This window comes from Odocoileus virginianus, chromosome 3 (genome assembly GCF_023699985.2).
Source record: "Odocoileus virginianus isolate 20LAN1187 ecotype Illinois chromosome 3, Ovbor_1.2, whole genome shotgun sequence".
In the NCBI taxonomy this organism is placed as follows: domain Eukaryota; kingdom Metazoa; phylum Chordata; class Mammalia; order Artiodactyla; family Cervidae; genus Odocoileus; species Odocoileus virginianus.
The window spans coordinates 15,036,254-15,049,613 of NC_069676.1; the positions used below are offsets into that span (position 1 = coordinate 15,036,254).

The 13,360-nt window shown below is 58.0% G+C and overlaps 1 protein-coding gene across 2 annotated transcripts; it reads right to left on the minus strand.

The window, feature by feature from the left end:
- Positions 1-985: 985 nt before the first annotated feature.
- PRAM1 (PML-RARA regulated adaptor molecule 1) lies at positions 986-13,360 on the minus strand. 2 transcript variants are annotated; one of them, XM_020898670.2, is made up of 10 exons: positions 8,718-13,360; positions 5,106-6,414; positions 4,966-5,011; positions 4,818-4,885; positions 2,038-2,095; positions 1,811-1,922; positions 1,537-1,699; positions 1,411-1,444; positions 1,286-1,320; positions 986-1,170 (listed from the first exon to the last, which is right to left on the minus strand). In XM_020898670.2, the coding sequence occupies exons 1-10, from the start codon at positions 8,718-8,720 to the stop codon at positions 1,142-1,144; spliced, it is 1,857 nt and encodes a 618-aa protein (XP_020754329.2). In that variant the 5' UTR covers positions 8,721-13,360; the 3' UTR covers positions 986-1,141. The 2 variants fall into 2 exon arrangements, 1 of the variants encoding a protein (XP_020754329.2); XR_002314706.2 differs by lacking the exons at positions 986-1,170; positions 1,286-1,320; positions 1,411-1,444 and having other exon boundaries at positions 1,613-1,699; positions 1,811-1,900.

Below are 13,360 nucleotides of genomic sequence, written 5' to 3' on the forward strand. Positions count from 1 at the left end.
TGGCTGTCAGAACCAATCCTGTCTCCCCAGGGCAGTGATTCTACGGGGCAGATACTGCGAGGGGCCCATTTTCAGTTTGACTTCTGTCCCAGTCTGCCCCGGCTGCTGAAAGGAGCATTTGTTTCTCTCAGTCCTGGAGGGTGGGCGGTCCTGTCAAGGTGCTGGCAGATCCAGGGCCTGGTGAGGGCCTAGTCCTAGTTCATGGATGATAGTTTCTAGCTGTAACTTCACGTGGCAGGAGTTGTCTAGGGAACTTTCTCAGACTTATTTAAAACTATTTTTTAGTTTACTTGGCTGTGCCATGTGGCTTGTGGGACTTCAGTTCCCCGAACGGGATGGGGGCTGAACCCAGGCCCGTGGCCATGGAAGTGCATTGTCCTAATCATTGGACAACCAGGGAAGTCCCCAAACCTCTTTCATAGGGCACAAATCCCATCCATGAGAGCTCTGCCTCTGGACCTGATGCTTTCTCATGCTGTCACCTAGAGGGGTAGGTTTTCAGTTTAGGACTTTGGTTTTGATAGCCAGGACACAAACTTCAGTCCATAGCAGCTTTTCTTTGCTAAAACAGACCAAGGAGGGTGTAGGTTTCTGAGCATATTCTGCCCTGTCAGAGGTTTAGGCTGAACTTGATACCTGTACTCGGTCAGAACTGGGTCACATTCTCTCCACAATGTGACAGCCACTTGGGCTATTGCCCGTGAGGAGCTGCAGCAGCTGCTTGTCGTGCTGGACGTGGAGGGCCCCCAAGCATCTCCCGTTCCTTGCTGACCACAGCTGACCTGGTGCCATCAGAGGGGCCCTCAACTCAGCTTCTAGCAAGGGGCCCGCTCCCTTGCCACCTTCTCCTGCCCCCCTTTTTCTCTGCTGGCCTTTGTCCTTGAGGGGTGAGGAGACCTGGACCTCACAGATTTCCCCCAAGTATTTGATCTTGGCTCCACTGTTGGTGCTCATTAGGAGGGAAAGAAAAGACAAGACACAGTAGTCACTTTAAAAGAGGGCTTTATGTGGTCTGTGGACGTGGTCAGACAGGAGCCCAGGCGGTTCTGTGATGGCCCCGCTAGGGTCCAGGGCTCCTTATTAGCGGGTGACTGGACTGGTGGGCTGTCCTTCATCTCCACACCTGCGGGCCTTACTGTCCCTAGGGCAATGGTTGGCTGTCCAAAGGATCTGCCAAGAAAGGTGCCTTTCGGTGACCCTCCCTGTGAGTGGGTAGCCAGCGATCCCTGGAGAGGTGGCAGAGGACCTCACCCACCTTTCCCACCCACCCAGAGCATTTACATACCCCAGGCAGCGACGTCGTCGTACACCTCCGTTTCCCTGGTGGAGAGCACAGTTGGGTCAGCCAGGGTCACCCTGCCCCATTGTCACACACCCCACCCCCTGCCCCCAATCAGTGCTGGCACTCACAGGGGCAGTAGAGCTGTTCTTGGCACATAGCCATCTGTGAAGAGAGCAGGGGTGGGCGGGTGAGGTCTCCTCCCTCCTTGGGGCTGCCTGCCTTCCCAGGCTGCCCTCCACTGGTGACTCACTCACACTTGCCCTTGGTGTCCCGGCACAGCATCTCCTCCTTGCTGGTGAACTCGATCACCTCCAGGATCTCCCCACGCCGGATCCCCAGGTGCTTGCCGCCCCCACGGCGGGTCTTGGCATTGGGGTCGATCATCATCCTTGTCTGAACCACAATCTCCCCCTCGAACTGGGAAAGGGGACACAAGAGCTGCCGCTTGCCCTGCCGCCCTGAGAACCCTGTGCGGGGCGGTGGCCACCTGGGGCCGAGCCCAGCCCTCCCAGGATTCTTCATTCACACCTTGAACTTCTTCCGAAACTCCCGCTCCGCTTTCTCTGCCTTCCGGAGCTGCTTCAGGGACTTCGGGTCCATGGGTGGCATCTGTGGTGGCTGGAGGGGCGCCTTCTCCTTCCTGAGCGTGCCCCGCCCCCCCCCCGCCACAAGGAATTAGGTGCTCATGCTTCTCAAGGACCCCCTTTTACTTTTGTCCCCAGCTCAGCCCCGCCCTGCCCACCTCCCTCTGGTACCTGAGCTCTGGGTCTTGCAGTGGCCTCCACAGGTACTGCTGAGCCGACAGCACTTCATCTGGGACAGTCAGAGTGCCAAGTTAGGGCAGGGCCATTGTGTGGGCCTCTGGCTCTGGTGGCCTGATGTTCCCCTGGTCAGTTTTTAGGACTTGGGTCTCCTCCTCACCCTCTGCTGCCCAGGCCTCTCATGGTAGATTGCCTTCCATTTTCCTAACTCCTGCCACAGGCCAGGCACGGCAGAAACCGTTAGCCATTTCTTTCAACTTTCTTTTCTTTAAAAAAATATTTATTTGGCTGCTCTGGGTCTTAGTTGCAGCATGTGGGATCTAATTGCCTGAGCAGGGATCAAACCCATGCCCCCTACATTGGGAATGTGAAGTCTTAGCCACTGAACCAACAGGGAAGTCCCTTCTTGATGGCTGTCATCCCAAGTTGCCTGCTGAGGAGGTAGCAAGGGTCAGAGAGGTAAGGCAGCCTGCCCAAGGCCACCAAGGTATTAAATGGTAGAGGCAGGGCTTCTGTGTCAGCTTTTGAGGTGGTTTCACCCCTCCCTCCTACAGCAAGTAGGTTTTGGGAATTCTAATGAGATATGGGTCAAAAAATAAGGCCAAGAAAAGTTTCCTCAAAGCAAGCAGTCTGCCTCTGGGATGGGCTGGGGTTCTTGCCTGGTCTGGCTAATAAGACTGGACTGGAAGGAGTCTCCCAGGTAACAGCTGACTCACTACCTGGCAGATGACCAGCTTTTTAGGTGAGGGCACTGCTGGCCAAGGGTCTGCTTACAGTGAAAGCCTCATGAACACCGGGTGAGTGAAGGATCAGAACCTGCAGCCCCCAGCTTTTTTGCAGTCCTCTCTGGATGACTTGAAGTGCCGCCCTGGGCATTCCAGACCACCAGGCCCCCCTCCCCATCAAGTGCTGGGGGGTGGGGAGGGGGCTGCATATCTGCATGGTGCACTCTTCCCTCCTCAGACACTTTTTTGCCTCCAGCCTCAGCCTGGTGCTGAAGTGACAGTCACACCCAGAGGCCACCTGGGCTGGAGATGGTCACCCAGATGGAAGCAGTCCTGACTTCACCCCAGGGCCCCTATACACCTCCCGCAGCCTAAGCACACAGCCTTGGGTGCAGCCAAGAAGGGCAGACCCTGGTGCCCTGTCTCTACCCTGGGCAGTGAGATCCTGAGCAGGCTGCCCTCAGCTCCTGGCCTTTGAGGAGCTCCCTGTCTGTGCAGCGGGCTGCCACTGCTCCGAGTGAGGCAGAGAGTGGGAGGGAGGTGCCAAGAGCCCCTCAGGTCAGGGACAGACTGGAAAGGGGCAGAGCAGCCTTTGGGACAGTCTGCACTGCTGTAACCACCCTACCCGCCTACATGCATTCCCCCCGCCCCCCAGAGGGAGAGATCTAGGCAAGCGTGTGGTGGTGGGTCAGAGTCTTGGAGAATGACCGGCACAGGATGGGGGACAGTGAGCTACGCTAAGGATGCATCTGGTCTACTTGGGGTTGGGGAAACAGTAAAGGGTGGGCTTGTGCCTACAGAGTTGCTGGTGATGGAGTGGCCAGAGGTGCTCGCTCCCCACGTCCACGTCCCCAGGAGTGGCGGCCCCCCACCCCCCCGAGACCTGAGCCACAGAGCCTCACTGGAGCGGAAGCAAGAGGGGCCCTGTCAGGAAGCTTCTGTGCTCACAGGGGTGTTGCAAGCAGCCCCTGGGGAAAGCGGGCCCAGGAAGGAGCCACAGCCATAGAGGCAGCAGGCTTTGGGGGCTGGACTGGTGAGGAGGGGGCAGCAGCTGGGGACCCTTCAGGCACCTCTGACGAGGTTCCCTGGCAGGAGACCCTCTGGAGATAAGGGCAGGAAGCAGCCTGGGGGCAGAGGCTCCCATGTGGTGGCTGTGAGCTGGGGCAAGTCTTGTCTCAAGCTTCCACTTATATAAAATGGTGGGGGGGCACAGTGCACATTACATAAAGTGCTGGTGGGGAGATGGGGTGAATTTCTCACGTGAGGTCGGTGAATGCCTTTTCCCTGAGCTGGGCCTGCCTGGCCTTCCGCCTGCTCTCCAGGAGCAGAGGCAGAAGGGGCCTTGGACACCCAGAGCACATGGGCCTGGAGGGTCGGCCACACCCTGGCTCCAGCTCCCTCCCTCTTGAGTTCAGGCCCCTCCAATACTGGAGTTCCCCAATACTGAGTTCCCCTCAAGCACCTCCAATACTGTGGTTCTCCTGATACCTCTTCCTTACTCAGGGTCACCTCCACTTGACACCCAGGTGCAGGCTCAACATTTAAGCCTCATCCCTATCCTGAGCTTGCTTGCTGTCGTCCCCGGTGATACACCATTACGTCCTCTTGCCAATTTTGTTTTGTTTTGTTTTTTGGCCACGGTGCTTGCAGGATCTTATTCCTGGAACAGGGATGAAACCTGTGCCCCCTGTGTTGGGAGTTCAGGGTCTTAAGCACTAGACCAGGGAAGTGCCCCTCTATCGGATTCTTCCCCTGTTCTGCATGTCTGTGGCCACCACCTTGGGATGCAACCCTTGGCTTGGCCGCACCGTGGTCAGGCTGCTGGCCTCTGGCTGTCCTTCCTGTTCCTCCACCAGGAGCCGCCATGACCTCTCTGACCCCTTTCTCTCTTTTTTTCTCCCCTAGCTTCTCTGCTTTCAATCCCTCAGGCATATGGGTTCTCACGGGGCCTGGTACTAGCAACACAGACAGAAAAGACCCCTGTGATGACTGTTCCCCTTCCTCCGATGCCTCAGCAGACTGGTCTGGCCGAGTGTCCTGCTCTGTCACCTCTGCTCCTGGGGCCAGGTCCAGAGTGGTCCGTGGGCTCGACATCATCGTACACCTCGTCCGGGTCCCTGCAGGGATACCTGACGTGAGTGAGGGCCTGTTTCAGCCCCGTGACCCATGCCTGTGCCCCCTGACTCCCCATGCTCACTGTGGGATGCAGTGGAGGCCAGCAGAAGAGGAGGTCCTGGGCAGAGCTGTGGAGAGATGAGATAGGAGGTGGGGACGCGGGTAAGCCAGGGAGCGTCGACCCGCCCGCCCCTGCTTTCTACCTGGGCCATCCACACCCACCTGTGTCTGCAGCTCTCCGGAAACTCTGGATATCCCTGGGGCCTGGGGGCAGTGGGGGCTTGGCTGGGGGAGGGCCCAGGCTGCTGGCCGGGGGTAGAGGCCTCCGCCGGGGCAGGTGACCAGGTCTGAGACCTAGCCTGGAGCCAGGATTCCGAGCGAGGGCTCCTGATCTCTGCTGCCGTGCCCCAAACCCTGGGCTGAGAGGGACCCGGGGGCTGGAGCCCGCCACGGCAGAGGGCAGCGAGCTCTCTGAAAAGGAGCCAGGGAGCAGGGGTTTTCTCGGGAGGTTCCTGGGCAGAGAACTGGGCTCTGGCTGCGAGAACTTGCGGGGGGGGCCCCGACACTCGGGCTGCAGAAACTTGGAGGGGAGCACGCTGAACTCGGGCTCCGAGGACGTCCTCGAGAGGCTGGCGGGCTCAGGCTGCGGGGGCTTCTTGGAGAGCGCCTTGAACTCACACTGGCGTGGCTTCTTGGGAACCACACTGACCTCTGGCTCCGAGGACGTCCTGGTGAGGTCACCAAACTTAGGTGGCAGGGGCTTCTTGGGGGGGTCATTCATCTGAGGCCGGGTGATCTTTCTGGGAAATGTACTGAAGTCGGGCTGCGAGGAGTGGCAGTGGGGCTCACCAGATTCAGGCTTTGAAAGGGGCACTGGAGGGACCTCACTGGACTCAGGCTGTGGCAGGAACTTCTTAGGGAGGCCACCGCCCTGAGGCTGCGGGGGCTTTCTGGGGAGCCCACAGAACTCAGGTTGCGGAGGCTTCTTGGGAAGAGTACTGAAGTTAGGCTCTGAGGAGTGGGGGTGGGGCTCACCAAATTCAGGCTTTAAGAGGGGCACTGGAGGGACCTCAGTGGACTCGGGCTGTGGCAGGGGCTTCTTAGGGAGGCCACCGACCTGAGGCTGCGGGGGCTTTCTGGGGAGCCCAGAGAACTCAGGCTGCGGGGGCTTCTGAAGAAGGGTACTGAACTTGGGCTCCACAGGGGGCCTGGGGGTGTTGCTGAGCTCAGGCTGCTGTGGGGGCTTCTGAGGGGGGCCCTCAGGGACCTCAGGCTTCCTGGGAAGTGGTGTGGCCTCGGGCTGCAGGGACTTCTTGGAGAGTTCACTGAACTCAAGTTTGGGGGGCTTTTTGGGCAGGTCAGTGAACTCAGGCGATGGGGGCTTCTTGGGGTGCTCGCCTAGCTCAGGCTGTGGAAACTTTCTGAGGAGTTTGTGGAACTCAGGCTTCGGGGGCTTTTTGGGGAGGTCGCCAGTCTCCAGCTGAGAGGCCTGGAACTTTGCTTGAAGGCTCCGGAAGTCCTGATGACTCCCCTAGGGGACACAGGCAGGCAAGGGACTCATACACATGGGGGCCATGGAGAGATGGACATGGGGACAAGCGGACTGATCACAGACACACACCCTTGTCGACCTCTTCCCCGCCTTCTGCCATTGACTCTTATTTTGACCAGACTCCCATGTTTTTGTCTCCAGCCTCGCCGCGAGAGTGCCAGGCTTTCTTCCTGAACTACCACACACCCTCTGACCTTAAGCCTGGAATATGCACCCAACCTTACCCCACTCTGGACCTGAGCTCCTGGGGCCCCCTATGGCTTTCTGCTCCCATACCCACCCCCACCCCAACTCCATGGAGCATCCTCAAGCTCCTCCTCCCCTCCTGCATGTCCCCAGACCTTTCTTTTCTTATATCAAAATGTATCTGGAGGGATTTCCCTGGCAGTCAGGTGGCTAAGTCTCCTAGCTCCTGTTTGGGGAAGTAGATCCCACATGCCACAAAGAAGAGTTTACATGCCTCAACTGAAGATTCCGCGTGCTACCACTAAGACCCGGTGCAGCCAAAAGCAATAAATGTATGGTAGTATATCTGGAACTGAAAAACTTTGGACCACCCACACCCCTGTCCGGGCCGTGAAGAATCCACCCAGGGGAGGCGGCCTCCCCTGCAACAGCATTATTGTAAGAGGCTCCTCCTTGTTTCTCCTGCCCCCAACGCCCCTCGCCCCCATTCCTGGTCGCTGCGCCCATGGCAGCCAGAGGAGGCCTGAGTCTGTTTGTGCTCCTCTGCTCGAATCTGGGGGTGCTCTGTCATTTCCCCACAGTAACAGCTCCAGAGCTCACGAACCCCCTGAACGGTACATCTGACCTCCCCTCCAACACCTCTTGGCCTCCCTCTCCTGCTTGGCTCCTGCACCTCTCCTCTTCCAGGTTTCTACTCCTTTATTCCATATGATAAAGGCCTCTTTTCCTGGACCACCCTGATTAAAAAAAAAAAAAGGATCCCCCTAGGACTCTTCGATCTCCCCAACCTGCCTGATATTTCTCTTAGTGTCTACCATTTTATATCATCCTGTTTATTTTTACTTATTTTTTTCTTTTACTATTTATTGGCATGCCACGTAGCACATGGTATCCTAGTTCCCCAACTAGGAATTGAACCAGTGCCCCTTGCATTGGAAGCAAGGAGTCTTATTAACCTGCCACCCAATGCTGTTTTTTAAACAGCATTGACTATTGTCTTGACTATTCAGGGCTTGTGTGTGTGTGAGTGTGTGTCGACTCCGTCTCCCCCAGCCCCCGTGAAGCATCCCATGAGGGCCGCAGCACTGCTGTCCTCCCAGTGCCTGGCACTCAGTAAGACGCTCAGTAGCTGTTCGTTGAAATAAAGAATCTACTAGGGACTTCCCTAGTGGCTCAGTGGTTGAGACTTCGTGCTTCTAATGCAGGAGGTGCGGGCGTTGATCCCTGGTTGGGGAACTAAGATCCCGCAGGCCATGCGGCATGGCAAAAGATATATATATATATATATATATATATATATATATATATACTGGACACCAAGACATGCAGCATATACTCTCCCACGTCCAGTCTGACGTGCACCAGCCCTGGCACGTGAAGTCCGTCCCGGATCCCATCTCGACAGGACCCACACCCTCGGTCATAGACACAGGAGCCACACAAGTAGGCCAGGACTGCTCTGACCAACAAATGACCCCAGAAGTGGCCCTGCCACAGGCCCCTGGGCCTGGCTTCACCTGGGGTCTAGGATATTGGGGAGGGGAAGGGCAGGACCTCACTCATCTGCCCTGTCTGAGCTTCACTCTCTCCTGACCCAGAGAACAAGGAAGGGTGGCAGTTCCTGCCTGGGGCCTGAGATACCTCTGTGAAAGCACCCCCCACCAGCTGGGCTGGGACAAGGCTCCCAGGTGACCCCGGGGGCCGGAGAAGTCAGGTCAGCAGGTCAGGCCCTGGAGGACTGCTGGGGTGGGCAGCAGGTACCTGACCTACTTTGTCACCCACAGGAAGCCCCTGCCACTCACCCTGGCTGCCTGTTAGCCGGTGGCTGTTCATGCTGACCTGGGGGGAGGGGAGTCACCCCGGCAGGCCCACCCATTCCCCTTCTAGTCACAGCCCTGGCCCTCGGAGCCTGAGCTGTCCCAGAAGTGGGTCCCGGCCACTTCTTACCTCTGGGCATTTGTGGCATCTCATGTCCCCAACAGCTTTCCTGCCCCTCTGCCGCTCTACTTTTGGAATATGCCCCTCTGGTTTCCACCCGTGACATCCCTCACCTCCAGCCAGTGTGGGGCTCTCCCAGGCCCTGGAGACTCACTCACCATGGCTGCAGGAGGGCGACGGGCCACAAGGCGAGTGGGACCCAGGTCAGGACCGCTGCCTTCAGGAAGTGACTGTGGCTTCTGCTCCACGGGGTGGGGTCTGCTGGCCAGGCGGGGAGGGGAGGGGAGGAAGGGGCAGAGGCGGGGACAGCCCCAGCCTGGTCTCAGATCCTGTCAGTGCTTCTTTGAATTCCTGTCCTGCCCTGCAAGCTTTGGGCATCGTGTCAGCAGAATCCCTCCCAACAGTCACTCACTTCTAGATTCTACTGCCCCCTCACCGCCACCCCAGTCCTGCCATGTTCTGGCCTTCGGACTCCAGGGAGGACTTGTGCCAGGCCAGGAGGGCCTCCTGGCAACAGAGGCGGGGCAAGGCCACCTCCAGCCAGGGCCTCCATGGGAGGGGAGGCGTAGTTCTCAGTAGGGAAGGGGCATGGTAAGCTTCACGCTTACTCAGTAGTGAGCTGGGTGGGTGAGGCCCTCCTGCTGGCCCTTGTTGCCTCAACACGCCTTCCTCATTTCAACACTTCCCTGCAGTCCCGATTTCCAGCTCTGAGCAGGACTCAGGACTTCCTGTTGCGGGGGACATCTGTCACACAGGCCAACGGCCCAGGTGGGGTGGCAGGTTTGGTGATGGGCGGGTGGGTGGGCAGTGTCCAGGTTCCCAGAGGACTAGGGAAGGAGGAAAATGGGGGTGGCCGGGAGGCCAGCGAAGAGGGGGTGAAGGTGGGGCACAAGACCAGCGCTGTCCGGAGGGAAACCCTGATGGCTTGGCTTCGTCCCCAGGAGGTCAGTGACCGTGGGGCTCATAGAGAAAGGAGAAAACACCCAGTGGAAGACAGCAGAGCCCTGATTCTCAGCTTGGCCACACCATCGGGGTCCCTTCAAGAGTTCACAGAGGTGAACAGAAGCTCCTGGAGATCCTTTTAATTTAAAACTTTTCGGCTACACTGGGTCTTTGCTGCTGCGAGCAGGCTTTCTCAAGTTGCAGAGAGGAGGGATACTCTCTAGTTGCAACGTGCAGGCTTCTCATTGTGGTGACTTCTCTTGTTACAGAGCACAGGCTCTAGGGAGCCGGGCCGGGGCTTCAGTAGTTGCAGGTCCCAGGCTCTAGAGCACAGGCTCAATAGTTGTGGTGCCGGGGCTTAGCTGCTCCTCAACGATCCTCCTGGACCAGGGATCGAACCCATGTCTCCTACACTGGAAGGTGGATTCTTTACCACTGAGCCATCAGGGAAGTCTGCTCCTGGAGATTCTGACTTAATTGGTCCGGGTTGTGGCCTGAGCCTGGGGATTTCTCACACACCCTCAGGGTGATTCTAATGTGAAGCTGGGAAAGAACTGGTCTGCTAGTCATCCTGGCACCCTGATAAGGTGTGGGCTGTGCCTCAGGTCAGAGTCTGAAGCATCTCAGGTGATGCCCATACTGTGGTCCAAGGATCACACCTAGATTAGCAGGGATGTTTGAAGTTTCCAGAAGGCTATAGACAGCAGTTGGCAGTGACTATGCCTGTGTGTCCGCTCTAAGAGCAGAGCTTGGGGATTTTGGACCCCTGTGTGTCCTTGCACAGACCGACATGCACTCTGGGTCACATTCCTGGGTGTGGGTCCCCCTCCGAGTAGGAGGCTGAGGGTGAGGATGAAGAGGTCTGTGTCCCGGAGCTGCTCAGCCTGGGAACCTGCAGTCTCTGGCCAACCTGTTCCCCATGGGGTAGCTGCACAAGGCGGATGCCTGCCTGGACCCGCGGGCCCCTCATTCATCCTCCCTTCAGACAGACGCTCCTGAGCACCCTCTGCTGGGCGGAGCCAGAGCCCTCAGAGGGACTCTGCTTTTGGGCATCTTGGAGTTGAGGTGGTGGGGGCGGGGAGGAACCCTCTTTGAGGTCACAGAGAGAGGTTGGCCAGAGAGAGGTCAGGGGTTGCAGAGGCCCATAAGGGACAAGGGGAGGAGTAAGACTTCCCAAGCGAGCAGACAAAGATTGGACGTGAGTTGGGAGGGGATGAGGGTAGGAGGCGGGGCTTCCAGGTGGCACAGTAGTAAAGAATCTGCCTGCCAACGTGGGAGACACAGGAGACGTGGGTTCGATCCCTGGGTTGGGATGATCCCCTGGAGAAGGAAATGGTAACCCATGCCAGTATTCTTGCCTGGAGAATTCCATGGAGAGAGGAGAATGGCAGGAGTACTGGTTACAAAGAGTCGGACACCACTGAGCAACTGAATACACATGCACAAGGGTAGGCGGCAGTTTTCAGTGACCCAGCTCCCCAGGCCTCAGAGCGCTTTCAGCTTGCTCCAGAGGTCAGTGAGGGGCCCGGGGAGCATGGGAACCGTGGACCCACTGTACCCGTGGGAGGGGCTGTTGCATCTACACGGGTGATGGGGTTGGAAGGCAGGTACCTGGGTCATGATGTTGGCTCTGAGTCTCTCTGGAAAGGTCCTGCCACACTGGGAAGTAGCACTGCCTGGATTCAGCGGTGGCTGAATGAGGGCCTCATGGGGAAAACTTCTAGGGGCTGGGGGACTCTGGTCCCCTGGCGATGTGACACCGAGCCCTGAAGATGCAGGAAAGGGTGAGCCTAGGGCCTTGGAGGTGCAGGAAAAAGTGAGAGTGCCTAGGTTTTCTCATCAGTGGTAACTGTCCCACTTCTGGGGTCATGTAGAGATCAGTGTGACTTTGGAAGCGGGCCTGGCTAGAGTCGGGCTCCGTCAGCTTACCAACCTAGCCTCACCTTCTCTAGCTGTACAGTGGGCCCTTGACCCACCTCCCCCTCAGGTTCTTGAGAGGGCCCCTGGCAGCCGGCCACAGGCTTGGTGGCTGGAGGGATGTGAACTGCTGGCCAACGTTTCTCAAGCCCCTTCCCCCTCTCCCCACCCCTCTGGGAATTCTCACAAGAACTCCAAAGGCTGACTGTCATGACACCCATTTTAAGGACTAGAAAAGTGAGATACTGAGAGGTTCAGTCTTGGGGCTTCCTTGGCAGTCCGGCGGTTAGGACTGTGCTCCCAGTGCAGGGGGCATGGGTTTGTTTGATCCCTGGTAAGGGAACTAAGGTCCCATATGTTGTATGTCATACCCAAAAGACTCCCCAAAACAGAGAGGTTGAATCTTCCCCAGGGTCACCCAGCTGTGGGTCCAAGGCTTCTGGCTGAGAAGTGTGTGTGGGGGGAGCTTGTGGGGGTCTGGGGCCCCCAGGGTTCCCTAATGGTCCCACAGCTCATGTTGAATGTCGGCTGCCTCAGTGGGGCCTGGGGGCCTGGAGATGGTGGCAGCGTGGTCACGTGGCCTGAGTTACCTGGGCCTCAGCTGCAACCCCATCAAGAACACTGGAGGCCTGAAGCCCCTTGTGAGGCCAAGGACGGAGGGGAAGGCAGTCTGGCTCCTGGGTGTCCAGGTGGGATGGGTCCTAAGGGCACCAGATCTCCCTACTGCCCTTCCCAGGAGAAGCAGCAGGGCCTTCTGAACCTGCAAGTGTTCAATTTCGAGAAGACACAGCGGCCACACTAACGGGAGCAGGTGTTTGAGCCGATACCCCAGCTAGGCTTTACCTGGATGGCTTCCATGCTGGGGACCTTACTTGGCTCTGAGACAGAGATGAAGATTCTGAGGAGGACCAGGGGAGGATGGGAAAAGGGTCAAGGGGAAGACAGGAGGCTGCTGGGTGAGGGGTGGGGCCTGGGGACTTACCCCCCAGGGGGTGACCAGTGTCTTGTTGGTAGCAGAGAGAGGACTACCCTGATGACTTGGAAGATGGAGGAGATAAGGAATGAAACAGGGTGGGGGTGGGGTTGGAGTCGCTGGGTTCTTGCTCACAGGATGTCTAGGTTCCCCAGGAGAAAGAGGAGGGTGATGGTGAGTGTGGCCCTGATAGGAGGAGTGGAAGATGTGCAAGACGGGGCCTTGTGGGCTACTAGGAGGGCAGGGTCTTCATCCAGAGAGCTGAGAGGAGTCACAGGGGTACTAGGCAGGGGAAGGGGCACGATTGGAAGAGACTTGTTTCCAGGGGTCTTCAGACTGGATGGAAGCGGGGGCAGGGGGTGGGGGATTGCTTCTGGTGCCCAGGATGAGGCAAGGGTTGAGGTCTGGGCGAGGGGGCCACAGGGCTGGAAGGGAGAAAGATGCAGGAGGTAGAGCCAGGCCCAGAGGAAGGTTCGACCTTCAGGGTTCTGGCGACAGCAGCTGTGGGACCAGATTTTGAACCCTGGCCCCCACCTGACTCCCAGGAAGAAAAGGAAGGAGAGAATCTATACAGGGGAGAGGACAAGGGAGGCAGCCAGGCTCTGCAGGACTGGCCGACACGCACCCTCATCCTCAGGGCTGGAGAGAAAAGAGGAGCTGGACAGCCCACAGTGAGAGTCCAGAGGACAGGGAGGAGGAGAACGGCTATGAGGCCTAAGCCCCAGCCTGCCACACAGAGCCCAGCCCTGGAGGGCCTGGCACCACCCTACTTCTGCCAGGACTGCTCTGTCACCTCCCTGAGAGTTGGCACAGGCCTCAGGATCTGGGGGGGTTCCAGCTGGGTGTTCCTGGGATGTTTCAAATAAAACTGGCAAGTGCCATCTCATCTGCTTTCTGGAAGTGGTGGGACAAAAGAGAAAGTCACCAACAGCTGTTCCAGGGTTAAGGTGACAGGGGAGGTGGGACACA